We start from the raw sequence: 18,889 nt of genomic DNA, 5'->3' as shown, positions 1-18,889 counted from the left end.
CAAATTTCCACATCTCTCTGTCCATCTTTGATCACGTGATAAAAGGAGGGCGCTGATTGGGCGGGGTTCGAGTTGTCAATTTCTCGTTTGGATAAGAGCATATATGCGTCTCAAATGACACAAACGCTTCAGTTGCGGAGCGCCAAGGCTGCACTGGAAGTGGCATACAGGTGTCATGGTAATCGAATTATTGTAGTTTGGGGAATGTGTGTTAAAATAAATAAATAAATAAATTGTCGTAAATTAATTTAATTATCTCAAACAGAAATCTTTTCATCGCAAATACCAGAATACACCCAATATCAAATGCGACGCGAAAACGGAGAGGTTGTCCTTTGCTATCTATCCTTTATCTAATCGTTTTCAACTTCATATACCACACTTTCTATTTAGGAGAATTCGAAAATCGGGAATTAAAATGATATTCATAAAAAATGGTAATTTTTTTTCCTCTTGCATACAAAGCGAAAAAATATTTTTATTCATATTCACAAAAATTAATGAATAATTGAATTTATCAATTAATCTAAAATATAATTTATTTTCAATACAGTACCGTTCGGTTTTCGCTGATACTACACTGTAACACAAATTTTCCGATGGTATGCATTTGACAAATTCTCATCGGTATAGGCCGTGAAAAACGGTGCATATGCTGCATTCACAAATTGGTGAAAATGCACTGATGGCTGATATATATGGTACACTGTCCATATATTCTTAGTGTAATTACATTGTAATCCCTACACAGAAAACACAATGCAGTGAATTTTTATTTTAATAAAGGTGAAAAAAAGTAATTTGAGATATATTTTAATTTATTTCAATTGATGTCAATTATAAACATGTATTTTAAAGAACTATATGCGGTATACTGCATATCTTTGCCCCTACAAAAATCGAATTTTGAAAAATTCTTGGAATGTGCTATAAATTGTATAAGAAATATGAATTACCAAAACATATTATAGTTTCAAAGTAGTTTTTTGACAATTTTTGTTTTTATGACGTCACAAACTAGTCCGATTTTATATCATTTTTTAGAAAGAGGACAAAATGGACAAAAGAACTTTATTCGGTAATAACCAATATTTGCCCCCCAAATCAAACTTTGATGGAGATATATTTAATTAAGTTCTTAAACAGGGGAGTATATGCTGACTTCAACGAACTGAATATTTTCATAAGTAATGACGTCATATGTACGTAATGACGTCACAAACATGACGTAATTTCAGTTTTCTATGAATTTTACAGAAAAATGTACATATTTCGTCGATATTTTGAGTAAAAATCACCGAGCGCATGTGTGTTCAGGATCAATATTTTGATATAATGAATTGTGTAGAATGATAATATCAATGAAATATGTCAATATTGTTCCTGAACAAACTTGCGCTCTATAAATTTTAAAGCTAAAATTGTTGAAATTTTGTCCAATTTGTCCTCTTTCTGAAAAAAGATATAAAATCGGACTAGTTTGTGACGTCATAAAGACAAAAAATTGTGAATACACTTCTTAGAAACTATTATATTTTCTGTTAATTTATATTTCTCATACAATTTATTGAGTTCATCACATTTCAGGAAGTTTTCAAAATTTGACTTTTGTGGGGGCAAATATATGCAATATACCGCATATAGTTCTTTCAACAATTTTAGCCTTTAAAACTTATAGAGCGCAAGTTTGCTCAGGAACAATATTTACATATTTAATTGATATTATCATTCTACACATTATATCAAAATATTGAGCCTGATCAGACCTGCGCTCGGTGAATTTTACTCAAAATATCGACGTAATATATACATTTTTCTGTAGAAATCACTGATATTTTAAATATACATCATTTTCGTGACGTCATTTCAAACATATGACGTCATTGCTTATGAAAATATTCAGTGCTTTGAAGTCAGCACACATCCCCCCGTTTTAAAGCATAGTTAATATTTCTCCGTCAAAGTTTGATTGGGGGGGGGGGGGGGACAAATATTGGTTATTACCGAATAAAGTTCTTTCATTCAGTAATATTTTACTTGAAAATGGTGCTTGATTAATGTTACAGTTACCGAACAGTCACTCATGAATTCGAAAATACATGCATATGTAAACTGACTATTTTGCATGGTTCACATCAGCTTTTTTGGAGGGAGGGTATGATTTGGACTAACTTCCTAAGGATTCATATGAATTAATATGACGCATAATGGCTTTATTGTTCGTAAGATTTTTTTTCGATACATTCCGTTCAATTCTTTGTATAACTATGATTCCCTGTTATGGTCCATCTATTCTGCGAAAGAGGGGGGGGGGGGGTGTCATGATTTACAGAAATTATCGTCTATCTTGGGATGTTTTAATACATGTATTATTATGATTATCCATTGTTTGTTTATTTTTAAAAATTGTCTGGCTGCTCCAATCAGGACAAAAACAAGAGGCCCATGGGCCACATCGCTCACCTGAGCACTGTGGCTAGGAAAAAAGTAGAAATTGGTTTATTATTGAAAAGTTTAAATCCAAAAGTAAACCTTTGACCAGTTATGGTTTTGCTATTCTTGAGAAGATGATTTTTAAAGAATTTTCCTATATATTTCTATGTAAAACTTTGGTCGGCCATTGTGGTCCCGCCCTACCCCCGGGGGTCATGATTTGAACAAATTTGAATCGACACTACCTGAGGATGCTTCCATATAAATATGATCAATTATGGCTTTGGTATTTTTGAGAAGATGATTTTTAAAGAATTTTCCTATATATTTCTATGTAAAACTTTGGTCGGCCATTGTCGCCCCGCCCTACCCCCGGGGGTATTGATTTGAAAAAACTTGAATCTACACTACCAGAGGATGTTTCATAAGTTTCATTTTTCCTGGCACAGTGGTTCTTGAGAAGAAGATTTTTAAAACATACCACCAAATTTTCATTAATTCCCAATTATCTCCCCTTGAATGAGGGCGTGGCCCTTCATTTGAACAAACTTGAATCCCCTTCACCCAAGGATGCTTTGTGGCAAGTTTGGTTGAAATTGGCCCAGCGGTTCTTGAGAAGAAGTCGAAAATGTGAAAAGTTTACAGACAGACGGACAGACAGCTAGACGGACAGCTAGACAGACGGACGGACGGACGCCGGACAAAATGTGATCAGTAAAGCTCACTTGAGCCTTCGACTCAGGTGAGCTAACAATATACGCCCCGTATCTATTGATCCGAGTGCATAAAAACCAGATGAAAACTGTAGGAGGAATAGCGTTTTAAAGTATTTCACATATTAAATTTCTATATTTAGTAACTATATAGGAATGAAATACACTGTATATAGAGATAACGAACAGTATTCAAGCTCAATTTTAAGTCCTTTAAACAATACAATTGGAGCAGAGCAATTGCGGACCTCCAAAGTATCAGAGGTGGGATCTGGTTCCATACAGGAGAGAGCATCCCCTGCTGACCAGTCACATCCACTGTGTGCTCCTAGTCATGATCGATAAATAACGGAGAAATCCTTCGACAATTCAGTGTGTAAATAATGGTCTAACAATTAGTATGAAAAACATCAGTCAGCATTTGACTGAATGATAATGAGACTGCTAATATTCTTGTTTCATCAACTTGTTTGTCAGTAACTTAGCCCTTATAGAAATAGTTACTAGTACTAAGTGATCGAAATCAAAAACAGACATATAGAATAAATTATAATAATAAAGGCGTTAAACTCTACGTCTCAACACTGATACTTGCTTCATGTCACATATATATCAGACCACCCTTTGCAGAAAAAAAAATGGTTTGCCTCCTATACCAACCCAGTACTTTAAAATGGATTGACATCGAGAAAAGCTTTTTTTAAGTGAATGAAAAAGAAAACTTAACATTATTTTTTGGATTCATGTACAATTTTGTGAAGCCTGTAGCTCTTCAAGCCAAAAATAACATTTTTTTTCTATTGTTATCTAAGTTATCTTAACTCTATGATTTGTACTCTCACACCTATATGTACATGTATGTTGAAGTTAGAGTGAAACAAGACCCTTATTTGGAAAGGAGAAGGGAAGTTTTAGGTATAAAGCACAAATATGAGAGAATTCAATATAAAGGATTAGGTGACTTGCGGCCCCCGGTAAATTGACAAAAAATTAAATGTCTAAATTTAATTCAAATTATTGTATGTAACTAATCACTGATATGTGTACCTTTATAGAATACTGTAGATCACTTAATTTTCGCGACACTTTATTTTCGCGAGATAGTCATTGACTCTTTATCAACGAGACAAAATTTTCACGAATTGTGTTCATTCAACTTCATTGCTCTATATAATCTTAAGGAATTCTTTTATACGCGAGAATTAAATTTTCGCGAGCATACCGTCTCGCGTAATTACTCGAAAATAAAGTTCTCGCGAATAAAAAATCATTTACAGTACTATTCTTAACAAAAATAGAAACGTGATTTGAAAGATATAGATCTTTTATTGCGGTAGGGGTATCATGTTTACATCCAATTCCCATTGCATTTTAACCTCGCCCCACTCTTTGAAGCCCTTAAAATCTACGAGCGCAGGTAGGTACAATTTTCTCCTTTGGCTAGTCACTGTATTTTATTAAAATCTACTTATATGTGAAAGGAGAAAATTGTACCTAACTGTGCTCACATGGTATTTTTTAAGAAATTAAAATCTAGCTGGCCTTTCCCATTATGAACAGATCGCCGGAACTAGATTTTCTGACGTAAGAATGAATTCATATGCTAATCGAGGCACTGGCGATACTTTCTAACTGACCAATCAGTTTAATGAAATTCGGTACGAGTGAGTACCACAAAAATACTATAGAAACATGCTTGGAATTTCACTGCTTTCCGATATTTTTTATGCATTTTGAGTCACAGATTAGACACGGATCTACATATGTACAATTTCCGAAATCACAGTAAAATTTATATACAGTTACAAACAATTGATAAATATACATGTTTCAAGTTTTTTAGCGTGTTGGTGAGCAATTCGCCAGGTCTACACGAATTCCCGAGCATCAGTGAATACAAGTTTCATGTGCATTTCTTGTCCTAAAACCGTAAATGCTGAAAATCTATGCGTATTATTAAGGTACTCTGATCCTCATGTTCTGAAATTCAAGCATTGACTAATTGAAAATGCTCACAAAAATGTCTCTGAATTTTCAAAGTAACACGTTTTTACCCAAATAATGCTTCAAACTTCATCCTTCAAGTTAATCATATTATATAGAGAAAATTAGTAAATCTCAAATATATTTTCAGAAATTGCGAATAAAAACACCTGTTATGCATTTTCTAATTCAATTTTGATCAATTAACACATTTTAAAAATAAAAATCATAGGTATCCAGGCTTCTGAAGAAATTCCACAGTTTTCATAATATAATGTACTTAAATTTCTTTTATTTACTTCCATCATTTTACAATGCAAAGCGTATAAAGATTCTCCTGTCATTGCAAAGCACCATAAAACACTTCTAATTTTATGTCATGTTAATAAACATTAGCATCTATGGTTAGATTAAATTAAACATCAATTTCCTGATATATGTAATTTTAAAATGCTTTTACGGGGTAAAAATTTCGACTTTTTATTAGGCCTTACTGAGAACATCAAAGAACCTTGAAGCACTGCACATTGAGAGGTATATAATGAAAATTGTTGCATGAAAAAAATTAATTTGTAAGCTTCATTTTGAGACTTTTTGAAATAAATTATAAATTAAAGAGTTGTCCTTCCTGGCTGAGGATCGGAGTCCCTTAAGTATAAACAGCCTTGGCTGACCATTACAAATTTGAAATGTAGAAAAGGATAACACGTAAATTGACCTAAACCACATGTCTGAGATAAAATGTAAACGTAGTAAACCAGCATGTTTTGTTCATATGTTCTGTCATCGGATTGGACAATGACTCTTTGCGAAATAATAACAATAGCCATATAAGGTCCTCTCGGACACGCACATCCCTATATTGTACTAAGACCCGCCCATTCTCTTTCCATAAAAGAACATATTCTCACAAACCTGGCCGAATTTAGCTGTGATAGGGTCTAAAAAATGAAAGATAATGCAGTATTCCTTATAATCAAAAAATATGTCTGAACTATTGAAAGTATTAAAAAGGGTCGTATTTATTCACTCGTGTTTGAAAACTACCAACATCGTTGTAGATTAAATATAATTCATCGTGCAAAAAGGGGCCCCAGATAGCAGTTATGTCACATCATCCTTTATTCTATTTAAAAACTTTGTACATAGTACATGTTGTATCAACATTTACATGTATGTACAACTGTAACAGTTCAAATAAATTATAGATAACATAAAAAATTGCACTAGTTCAAGTCCTCTTTGCAGACAGTTTACTTTTTATTGCACTGCTGTCTATACTTTCCATACTTTGACTCCTTTGTCTGAAATTCTGTAAAGGTGTCAATTCCACAGCATACTCTATATCCTGTAGGAGAAAAAGTCAACTTTTATCTCAAGACATCAATAACTGATTTCCTATTATATCAATGTTAAAGGATAACTACCAGTATTTATGTCACAATAGAATTCTTAGAGAAGGCCTTGAAAAATGAAATCAACTATGGGCAGTTTTGCAGTGTTGGTGCAGATAGAAAAGCTGAAAATAATTTCATTTTTCTTCTTGCAGAATACAACAGATGCCTTTTTAACAGTTAAGTGGTACCTTTGCTGGCTGCCAGAGAGTCTCCAGTATCCACAGTAAGAACATGTTGAGAACTGCAGCTATAACAAACAGCTTCCCTGACAATGGACCACATTTGTAGAAGCTTCAATACAACAAGAAATGAGATTCTTATTTAAAACAATTTATATACATGTACAGCAAAATGTGATAAAAACCAACAGAAAATTGTTGTTACAGAAACTAATGAACTGAAAAAAATATATGAGGACCCACAATGTGCTTTTATCAATCATCTTGACCTTTTACTCTCGTACATGTGTACAAACAGCCATAAAAGCTATAGAAGCTGTTTTAGCTCACATGAGCTTATCTCCCCATGTAAGGGTGCCTAGTCCTTTCTTTTAACAATTTTAACTCCCCTTTTGCCCACGGATGCTTTGTAACAACATTGGTTAAAATTGGTCCAGTGGATCAATCTTCAGAAGTTGAATATGTGAAAAGTTTACAGACTGACAAACAAAAGACGGACAGACAAAAGGTGATCAGGGAAGCTCACTTGAGCTTTCAGCTCAGGCAAGCTAAAAAGATGAAGATGCAACTAAATGCCTTGAGACTTGGACCCACTTTAAAATTCAGAAAACATGTCCCAATTAATTTCAGAATTTCAATATATCAACACCTTATAAACCAATCGTGTAGAATCGTTCGTGTATCGTGAGTGATCGTTCGTGAAACGTGCCTGTACACAACCTCTGTGCGTTTTTAATCGTGCGAGATCGTGCGTGTAGAATCGTGTAAATTTCTTTTGTAAGTTCTTTATGAGCCTTAAAAGGTAAGCATTTACCATGTTTGTTTCCTCAATTTATTTGTCCAAAGTTTGAAAAAGCAAAATTTACAAAAAATAAAAAGAAATTTCGCCCGTAAACAAGCAATATAGTAATCGTACAATATTAAGTTATTGAAATAGCGCGATCAATTTTTATAAACCGTTTGAAACTGAGCTAAGTGCAAAATCTGATTTTTATTTATTAAGGTTTATTGTGGTCAAGATAATCTTGAAATCAATTCAATTGAAAAATAAATATATATATTTATTTTTACAAAGAAATAAACATTTCACAATGCTTACATAACTAGTTAGTCGACAAATATACATGGACAAGTCATGATTTTCATTTTGTTGATCTGTGTTTATCTCTTGAGTCTATTTGTAATTAATTAATTTTAAATTTCTGCAAACCCTAAAAAAGTTGAATAATTGGCAAGTTTATCAGACATTGAATCATTGGAAACATTTGGATATAAATTTGTAATTATAATTTAAGTCATTCCATGCTGCCATTTTTGTTCAATCGTATCCCCCTTTCTGCATATCAGGATAACCAATTCAATCAAATTATACGACCCACATACATGTACATCGTCTAATAGAACGAACAAAATCCGTTTTTTTTTTAATCAGAGAATTACCTTAGAAATAACTATTTTTAATCTAAAATATTGAGTCTTGCATATATTTAGTTACAGAAATATCATTTTCCGTTTTTTCTTCAAAGTCTATGAAAAAATTTTGATAATTCTTTGAAATCTTAAATAATTATTAAGCCGTATTTCGTTTTGAAAATATTGAATTCCTAAATATTTTGAACTATTTTGAGTGAAAATCGTGAAGGGACATAAAAATCGTGTAAGATCGTGTAACGTATAGAATCGTGAACGTGAAAGATCGTTCGTGTAACAGGTTTAATCGAGCGTTAATCGTCGGATCGTTCGTGTAACGTGATCGTTCGTGTAAGTTGTCAACAATAACGTTCCAGCCACTGTATCAACACCTTATAAGCCTGTCTCCTGAATCATTAGGAACTTCCTCCATAACATGCTTGTACACAACCTCTGTCCGCTTGGCCACGTTCCTCCATGTGTAAATCTTTTTAATGCTCTCATGAGCCTCAAAAGGTGGCACAAACTTTCCCTTTCTTCTGTCCTCAATTGCTTTGTGCAAAGTTTGTACAAAATCTTCAAAAAAATAAAAAGAAATTTCCATTATGAAGCTGTATTTAACTTATGTTATTGAAATGTCTACAATTTTTATTTTGAAACTGAGCTAAGTGCAAATTGAGGAATAGCGAGATCAAGGTTATGGGAAAGATGAAGGTCAGAAAATTCTGTTAAAAATAACAGAACATTTTTTATGAAACTACATGTATGCAAAATGCTAATTGAGGAACAGAGAGGTCAATGTTAATGGGAAAGGTCAAGGTCATAAAATTTTGACACAATTTTAATTTTATATAACCAATATGTATCATATTGTCTGAGTTTTAGTAAAAATATCATGAAGGGGAATAAAAATGCTACCAGCATTTGCATATAATGCTGGAAGTCATTCATCAAGATACAATGTCATGTTCCTGATCACGTGTTGGTTGAAATTATCATAATAGAGAATATACCTGGATATACAGTACAAGTATAGTAGTACATGTATACTACATTATGCACATGCTTATGTTATTCACACACCTTTGACACTAGGTTCAGCAAAATATATAAGATCAGGGGGCAGAACTTCTGGTGCACCACCAACCCTCGTACTGACTACTGATAACCTAAGACAGTGAGACATACAGATAAGTTATACATATCTGAAAAACTCAACTGTAATCACATAAGTTGCTCATTTATTAAAAATTAATCTAAATGACATCCTCCTACCCTACCCCAAATTAAAGGAATTATTGCATGCCTGGAAAAAGAATTGTAATTTATCTTCATTATTTAAAATATTGTGCAAAAAACATTGACAATGTACCAATAAAAAAGGTTTTGCTCTTTGTTTTTGACAATTTCACATCAAATCAATATATACCGTGTTTTACTTGTGACAGTATTGAAGTGAATCTAGAAATCATTTTATACAAGAATTTATAACCTTTGCCTGAAACTAACGTTATGAGCAATAGTTAATTAAAGGTTTGACATTTTTTTCATAAAATTGGTTTAAACTCCAACGTCAGAGGTCAAATTTGGTGGTACTCTAAGAAAAGTCTTGTCTTTAGGAATACTACTGCAAAATATAAAAGCCATAGTCTCACCCACTCAAAAGTTATGAGCAAGGTTGAAGTTTTTGCAGACAGACAGATGGACAAAACTATATATATACCCCCAATTCTTGATTATGGGGGTATACAAATTGGAAATTCCAGGTTCTGATTGTGGAAAACCAGGGAACACCTGGTCTACATCGGATTTTATCTTCCTCAATGTTCACAGTCCAGTGTTACATAACAAATTGACACACTATCCAAAACTAAGCAGTCCATATGCTGTCAAAGTCTGACAGATTTTAAATGTCAAAAATGCATTGTGCTGCAATTAGTGAGCAGTATTTGATTATTTTGACTGGTAATCAATTGTTACAGTGTGATTTTGTTTAACATACTGACCCACAGCAGGCAGCTTCCACTATGGCGATGCAGAACGCCTCCGTCAGGGAGGTGTTGATTAATATGTCTCCCTGTACAAGCACCTGAATAGTAAAAAATCTCGTTAAACTACCTAAACCATACCTGCTATGTATGTACATATCCATTTTTTTTAAATGCCATTTTGAAAGAAAAAATTAATGAAACTGTATCATATACATTTAAAATCAAAATGGAAAAGTCACTGTGATCTTGACAGAAAGAAAATGACAAATCATAAGCACATTTCAAAACACCAAATAACACTTTTTAAAAATTTTTTTTATATATATAATTTTTAGAATATAATAGAACAATTTTCAAAATGTGAGGCCATAGTCAATGAAAGTGGATTAAGTTTACATCCCCCTCCAAGGAGGCAAAATCTTTCAATATTTCTGTGTGAAGAAAGTTAAATGATACATGTATATTCATGTAAACATGAGCTAAGTATAAAATCAGTGTAGAAGATCATATTATCAAACTATGGGTGGAGTGCAGTGCTCTTTTACAGATGTTCATTCAAAATTCTGTGATGCAATTCTTAACAATTTAATATAATGCAAAATGAGCTGTAGTCAAACCATTAAATACTAGTATCAAGAAATATCATAAAGAAGGTCTAGGCTTCAAAACTCTGTTGTAAAGGATTGGAGAGGTCTGGGATGGAAAAAATGCAACTGCTTAACACAAAAATGGATGGTTACATAGAAATCTAGACAAACATGGAAAAGACCAACACTGTGTGTCATAAAAAATCAAACCAAAAAGAGGTGAAACATTCTGGACAAGAAAGATATATGTAACTCTTTCTAATTCATCCTAAATAAGGATTTTTCTCAAAGTTGGCATTGTATGATAAACTATCAATTAGCATAAACTTCATTTTTTCCCCCCTCAAAAAACTTCATTGAGCAAAAACTTTTCTGTGCAATGTTCTTTCTACTGAGTTTTCCAGAGACAATGAGATATTCAAAAGAATGCCAGATAATAATGCTCATTAAAATTATTTCCACAACAATCTGCAATTTTCATAACATGATTCATGGTGGACTTGTTATTTGACTTTCTAATGACATTTTTGACAGTGTTGTTGAACAAACTGACTGAACTTCTATTTAAGTGAACCATATGCTATACAATTATTTGTAAAATTTATACCCTTCATATACTTTATGTACACATATAGATGTCCATAATCAGTCAAATACCTACATGCCTCTAATTCTTTCATAATTAGTCATTTAACCCAGTAGCTATATTAATTACTTCTATTATTATTCTTTTTTAACAAACTAAAATAATGATGCTTTTTGCATACTTGGATGCACAAATATTATGTAGATAAGTTTTCATAAATATATCAGACTTATACTTGGACAAATTTGAATAAAATTTTAGCAAGCACAAAACATTTTAAAGTTGGTTAAGTTAATCCATGTCCACGTATCATTTAACTAATTTATTAAGATTCTATACACTGTACATTTAAAAAAATAGAATATTTCTATATGCATAATAACAGATATTTGTTGTCATTTTGAGGACTGTAAAATAAATTCAAGTTAATGAATCATGCAGACTCTTTAGAAAATTTCTCTATCAGATTGACAGAAACAGGAAGAAATATTGTACATTGTATAAAAAGGTTAAAAACGAAAATTCCATATGCCATATCTCTCACCTGATTTAAATCAGATTACTTTGATTAGAGAAAAGTAGAAATCAGATAGGTATTGAAAAGTTTTAATATGTAAGTGCCAGGTCCAACCCTATCCCTTAAGTTGATGATTTGAACAAACTTGCTTATAAATTATTACAACTACATGTAATCTTGGCTTTGCTATCTATATAAAACTTTCATTGCTTAATACAGCTTCATCGTACCACTGACGGTTATTTGAACAAAGTGAAATCTAAACTAAGGATGCTTCATTTTTTATATGACTTATCATGGGTATACATGTATACTGTTCTTGAGCATAGGCGCTTGGTTTCAGGATGTGTCTAGGTGTGTCTGAATACCCTCATTCAAATAAAAATCAAAATTCGCTGAAATTAACACGTTTTAAAAATGTCATATTTACTGTATAAAAAGGGAGTAAATTAAGGAGCGCACCACTCGCCATCTTGGATTTCTGGGGGTGCCTCGGTTCACACTTGATTTAAATCAATTTCTACAACATTTCCTACCTGTGTCGGGTGAGATCTAGCTTCAAAAATGATTGAATAACGCCTTTCAAATGTCTGTTGATTTGAACTTGCCATATAAAACATGCAGTAAACCCAAAACATCCTCTATACCAAGTGAATAACTCGAAAGAGAGGAAGCGCTGATTTATGACGAAAAATGTAGAGACATCTCTGAATTTTTACAAAGTACAGAACTAAGACTTTGATATTTTTACAGAGTACAGAACTAAGACTTTACTACTAACATCTCTGACATCCTTGTGGTTCACAGCCCCCAGAAGCTGGACTCTGTCATGGAGGTCATGGCTCTCTCTCATCTCCTCCAGTACTATCCTCTTTGGTCCCTCCCCACCTTATTAATAAAGGGACGAGAATAAACAGGGAAAACAAGCAATTTAAAATACACAATGTTTGATGGTTGATCAAAAAGATTTTGTATACTGTATATCACTTTTTATTCATGAGAACTTTATTTTAGGGTAACTAAGCGAGACAGCTTGCTCATGAAAATATCATTCTCCCATATATAAGTGTTTCTAAAGATTATGAAGAGCAGAAACAACAATTCTTCAAAATTTTGCCCCGCTAATACATGCATGTCTATTAGTTAATGTATGTCTATCATATGGCCATGAAAATTTAGTGATATTAGGTATTTGTGTGCCATTACCTATGATGAACTGTACATCTGGATGACACAATTAACCAACAGAGCAAATGCAAAATTTATGTTTTGATTTGATACTTTGGATGACGTACTTCATCATGCCAGCAGGTGCAAGTTTGGTTTATATAAGTCTTAAAGTTTCATAGACCTTCCTAACTTTTACGTATTATCTGAAAATATGTGTCCAGTCTGACTCCATTAGTGTGCACCATTACAATGGTGTTACTGGAAATGAAACCTGTACAACCTTTCCACTAATCCAGAAAATGAACTAATAAAGCACTAATAAAAACATGTATTTTGTAATATATTTTGCAAGCTGTATTTATTCACAAGAATAATATTTTTTCATCTTTTATTTCTATTGTAAGTTATGCATAAAACTAAACTGTTTCCTGATATTCACAAAATCTTTCAGACATGTACACAGCAATTGTTTTTCAACGGGGCCATCTCTAATTATCTTTTTAAATGTAAATTCTAAAATGATTTTGAAATTAATTTTATAATAGAGAAACAGTATATGCCAAAAAATGAAATATATGCATAATAAACATAATGTTCTAATCAGATGCAATCTTAAACATATTTTTTGTATATATTATAATTCTAATATTTTCTTTTTATCATTCCTAATATGAAGCATGCTTACCTACTTTTATTTTTCTGTCTTTTGGTTGGATCTGGAGTAAACATTGTCCCATCTACAGCATTAGGTATAACAGACACCATCTGTGGCTTAATCCGGGCTCTCAACACTGTGTTTTCTTTGCTAAAAAAGACATTTGCAGCTTGTTTTAAAGTTCTATACATAACTGCATACTGTAAAATTATATATTTTTTTTTTGGGGGGGGGGGTATGAGTGTTAAGTATTGTGGAGTAGTTAGGTATGTAACATTTTACATTTCGTGGTGGACATGAATTCATGGGTCTCTTCATACCTTGAAAACAACAAAAATTAAACCCCCATGAAAATTTTTGATTTCACAGTATACAAAAATTTTTTTTTATATTAAGTATTATCAAGTCATTTTTGTCCATCTCATTGACCTCCATTGTTGCCAATCCATCCAAAATTGTAATGACTAATTGTAGTTCATTTTTGATCTTGCTGTACTTTGTATTCTCACCTGCATTGAAAACTCATTCCCAACAAAACTTATCTCTTAACAAGAAATATGAAAGTACAGAATTAGGTGACCATGTTGAGTGGCCTGAGTATTATTAAAATTAATTTCTGCATTCTAATACTATTTGGAACCAGATATCTCTATAACTTTCTATCATTTCCATTAGAACATCTTAATTAATACATTTTCATTGCAATCAAATTTCAGCTTTGTTCATGTTTCAAGTTTAGCAGATTTTAATACATTTTCAAATTTCCCCCACCTAGTGTGAGATACACAGATGACGTGATTGGTATCAGCCAAGGAGAACTGTAGGACCTTGTTGGTCAGAATGGAGCTGGCATCAGCAAATCCAAACAGGGAGTGATCGGTGAACACTGTCCTCAGGCCCATTGTACGAGCGTGAAACATGGCCTCGTGGGCTAACGTTGAAAAGGCCTGCAATTATTAATTGAAACATAAATTCAAAAATAGGAAATTCCCAAAGAAATTTTTATAAGAGCTTTCTTAATGTAATTTTTCTTAGAATTATAGAAATCTAAAATTTTAATATATAATTAAACATGTTAAAAGCAATTTTCTGTAAAGATCATAAAAACATGTCTGTAATATTACTAAAGAATAACATGTGAGTTGATATGAAGAATTTTTATCGATAATTTATTACATTGTACTTGACAATATTACATATTATAATAATATACCCACCGAGTGTCCATGTACAATGGTTATTTGCTCTCTGATAAATATGTTTCTCAGTAGAGGAAAGGTGGTGAAAATGGTTGGCAGGATGCATTGGTTGTAAAATGGAATAAAAGGGAGATAATAAGCCTATATCAAGAAAAAGAAGAGCACACTGAACATATGTATTATAATCTGATATATATCATGAAAAAATAAAATCACAAGTGGATTTTATCATATGTCAAAGACCAATTTCAGACTTTAAATTGTATGTGTATGATACCATCTCAATTTTTTTTTTCTAAGCGATCTAATGGCCTGTGACTTGATCTCCTGAATATGACCTACCACATAAGCTACATGTACCTGCCTCCTGACCACCACAAAAAGCTACCTTAGATTATTTTTTAAAGAAATATTATCTACCTGGCTGAGATGAAAGTTCAGTTTGAAAACAATACTTTTTGGAAGATGATTTTTGCAAAAATAGCCATACATCTAACTAATTCAATAAATGATATGTAAACAAATAAGAGTTGTGTCCCTTTATATCCATTTTGCAAAGTACAAAAAAAGCTTAATATATACTTTACATCTTTTGCCTTAGCAAAATCAGTTAAGGTGATTATAACAAACTTCAATTTACACTATGTCAGGAAGCTTTCAAATAAATTTCATCATTTCTAGCCAAGAAAAGAAGACCTTTTTTAAAAATGATTTTTCCAAAAATTGCAAAATATGACTTTACCCAAAATTTTTTATCGTTATGTTACAGTGTATCTTGTTTAACTAGTAATTCCCCTTTTATGACAAGGAACCAAAGCAGTAAATGGGCTCTTTATATCCCCTTTGAATTAATTTGGATCATTTTTATCCAATGATATTCTGTGCCAAGTTTTGTTGAAGTTGGCCCAGTGGTTTTGTAGAAGAAAATAAAACTGTAAAAGTTTACAACAGAACATGAACAAATTTTGAACAAATTTCAGAAAACCTCACTTGAGCTTAAAAGAAACAGTAGATGTTTTAATCTGTCTGACAGTGACTAGGTATAAAGTATTCAAAAGAACTGTGCATGAATACTTGTATTATAGTAAGATACTGATCAAGAACATCAACATTCCTATAACTAATGTGTGGGTGAACATATTTGTATGACTTTATATTTACCTTTAGACCATTGCTAAGGTATCTTACTCCTTTCTTTTCTCCATAAGCATGAGTAACTACCACCACTTTGTGGCCTCTCTCAAGCAAACACTGGGACAGCTGATAGATGTGGCTCTCCACACCTCCCATGTTGGGATAAAAGAAATCGGACACCATACTACAATATTACAGAATTATAAATAACAGAGGTTCAATCCTTAGCTTTTAGTACATGTTTGTCTGCAAGCACGTGATTCTATTTCAATAAATCTTCATCATGATTTAGTTCTTACAATAAATTTTGATTTAATGCCTTTGAATTTTGTTTTTTCAAATTAAATACAATCAATGAATTCTATACTAATTAAAAAGCTGCTGCAGTAAAACAAAAAATATATTTTTAGTTGAAAGATTTTTGATAAAATTTCTACTATCTAGTAAGTATTAAACAATTATTTGTGCAGTAAAATATAATATTTCCATTTCTAATATTTTTAATAGATATAACTCTTTAAAAAGTTAGCGGAGTTGATTTCTTGACAATTCTACCGGAATGTTAATTAAGCAGGCCGATAGGTCAAGAGCTAAGGAGGCCTAATATGCAATTCTAGTGCGCATCTGTCTCCGTGTCTGACTCTAAGGAGGCCAAATATGCATGTAAATCACGTGCGGCTGCCTTTGTGTTTGACATCACTGGGCAAGGACTATTAAAATTGGCATGGGAGTCCTTTTAATTTTAATCTATTACCGTATACACTCGCCTATAAGTCGGTCCGCCTATAAGTCGATTGTATTTTTTAAGGTTATTTGGCAGGGATTTGCCATTGACCCGCTTATAAGTCGGTACAATTTTTCGCCAGAATCAGATGACAATTTCTAATAAATGCTATGATGTTTTACCCTAATTTTTAATTATTTTTTTAAGAAATGAAGTCGTTATTTAAATTTAAATCATAGAAAATAAATACTGCCCTTTTAAGATTAAAAATGTATCTTATGTATAATCTTATAATACATAAATGATATGATGTATCCATACTTTGTTCAATGATAGCTGTTGAAAATGTTTATAGAATACTATGATTTGCCATCCAGAAAAATTCCTGTCTTTTTATGACTCGCCTATAAGTCGGACATAGACTTTTGAATTAAAATTTAACTCCCAAAATACCGACTTATAGGCGAGTATATACGGTAGTCAACATTTGAAAAGTCTAAATTTACAATTTTATTTCACAATGAAATGGAAATATAAGGAATCATAAGGTATATAGTATGCCAGGGACATCAACGATAGTGGCAAACATGGGATAATTTATGCATAACGGGCTTTGTCCATTATGCAAATAACCCCATGTTTCCCACTATCGTTGATGCCCTGGCATACCATACTAACTAGACAGTGATTCCTGAAATAATTTTGGCTTGTCCTGAATCAGCTTGTCCTGAATTTAATATAAAAGTTAACTGTTATGAATCAGTTCCATCAAAGCAAATATAATGTGAAGAACTAACCCCAATATTTCATCTTTTGAAAAATGTAATACTTGTTTTAACATTATATCAAAAACCCACCAAGCTCAATTTTTGTTTTCTGAATACATTTGGCCATTTTGCTTAATTCCATATTGATCCAATGATCCATAAAATTAATGACTTAAATTTTGTCGCTTGTTGATTTTTAAAAAAAAATACCAGTAGAATGATGTTATGGTGTGGAAAAGACATGCAAATAATTAAGTAATCTGATAGTTTTCTCATTTGCAGTTTTAATGTAACTATTCAAGTTGGAATGAGACTGAATTTTTGTCCCATGTTTAATTTGCATAAAAATTTTCAGGGGAAATTTTAAAGAGATTCAGGTATAACACGTATAAGATGCCATACAGTGATTAGATATTTTTAGTGTTGAAAGGGTAAAAATAAATGCACCACAGCACCAATGAACACTTGAAGAAGCTTCTGTATTTGTAAATATTTACTATTAAACACCATAAATGAATTTATATATTAGCAGAAAATACTTTCCACTTTCAGCAGCTGCAGAACTGTAGCTCTCCGAAAAAATTATACTGACAGACCGGAGAGCTACAGTGCCACCCATTTATAAACTGTATATTTATTGCGCACAAAAAAGTGCGCTGTTTCTCAATGTATTTTTCCATGTGTTTAAAACTTTCATCTCAAAATATTACTAACCGTATGTTCCTAACATATTCTTTCACTGTTTCCACATAATTATAATTTTATAATTGTTTTTATAGCCCTCCTAGCCCTGAAATTGAGATCATCAAAAATTTCGCCCATTTATACTGCCATTTTGGTTTACAAGATAATTTGGTCAAACCAGCTCGTAAAGATGTAAACCACGAGAGTTACCTTGATAGAGGAGTAAGGAATTTTTTGAATCTAGATTTTTTGCAATTGAGGTAAAAATTTGATAGAATTAATCCTGAACCTTTTTTTAATGTGCTTTATCAATATACAGCTTTTTCAGTGGGTGGCATTGTAGCTCTCCAGTCTGTCAACATGGTCAATAATTATTTTATCGGAGAGCTACAGTTCTGCAGCTACACTTTCAGTAACAAAATCTTTCAGGAACTTATTGCAAGCCAAAGGACAATATGAGTTAGAATCTGTACATACCCCATTCCCATTCTTCGGCTTGCAATATTTTTACTTACCATATTGAGTGCTTCATGCTCCTTTTATAGCATATAACTATGCATTCATCTTCTCTTTGAATTTCTCTTTGAACTCGAATACACATTACAATTTGAACATGTGGTCGTACTCAGTGGTACTGGCATACTTGTGTTCTTCAGTTCTTTTTCACATACCTGCATACCAGAGCTACAGTTGTACTTTAAAAATTAAATAAAGCATCAAATGACTGCGAAAAAAATGTTCTAGAATATGAAATAATTTG

General features: G+C 32.3%; 1 protein-coding gene across 1 annotated transcript; it reads right to left on the bottom strand.

Annotated features, from left to right (window-relative positions):
* Positions 1–6,133: 6,133 nt before the first annotated feature.
* On the bottom strand, positions 6,134–18,785 carry LOC134249570 (phosphatidylinositol N-acetylglucosaminyltransferase subunit A-like). The gene is made up of 12 exons (XM_062731904.1): positions 18,645–18,785; positions 15,982–16,138; positions 14,839–14,961; positions 14,393–14,568; positions 13,656–13,771; positions 13,003–13,026; positions 12,578–12,684; positions 10,122–10,204; positions 9,199–9,284; positions 8,508–8,691; positions 6,715–6,817; positions 6,134–6,477 (listed from the first exon to the last, which is right to left on the bottom strand). The coding sequence occupies exons 1-12, from the start codon at positions 18,728–18,730 to the stop codon at positions 6,361–6,363; spliced, it is 1,362 nt and encodes a 453-aa protein (XP_062587888.1). The 5' UTR covers positions 18,731–18,785; the 3' UTR covers positions 6,134–6,360.
* Positions 18,786–18,889: the final 104 nt, after the last annotated feature.

Source organism: Saccostrea cucullata, unplaced genomic scaffold (genome assembly GCF_032062105.1).
Source record: "Saccostrea cucullata isolate Sc308-1 unplaced genomic scaffold, CSIRO_AGI_Scuc_v1 ctg511, whole genome shotgun sequence".
Classification (NCBI taxonomy): domain Eukaryota; kingdom Metazoa; phylum Mollusca; class Bivalvia; order Ostreida; family Ostreidae; genus Saccostrea; species Saccostrea cuccullata.
The sequence above is the reverse complement of the archived record's forward strand: the minus strand, read 5'-3'. Positions and strand labels throughout refer to the sequence as shown.

Bases quoted from the DNA above. Each gene is read 5' to 3' on its own strand.
- LOC134249570 (XM_062731904.1), bottom strand. From the start codon at position 18,730: ATGTGTATTCGAGTTCAAAGAGAAATTCAAAGAGAAGATGAATGCATA. The intron at 6,818-8,507 runs GTGTTGATACAG...GTTGTATTGAAG, and splicing joins TCAGGAGACAGGCTTATAAG to CTTCTACAAATGTGGTCCAT. The intron at 6,478-6,714 runs GTACCACTTAAC...TTTCTCCTACAG, and splicing joins CTCTCTGGCAGCCAGCAAAG to GATATAGAGTATGCTGTGGA.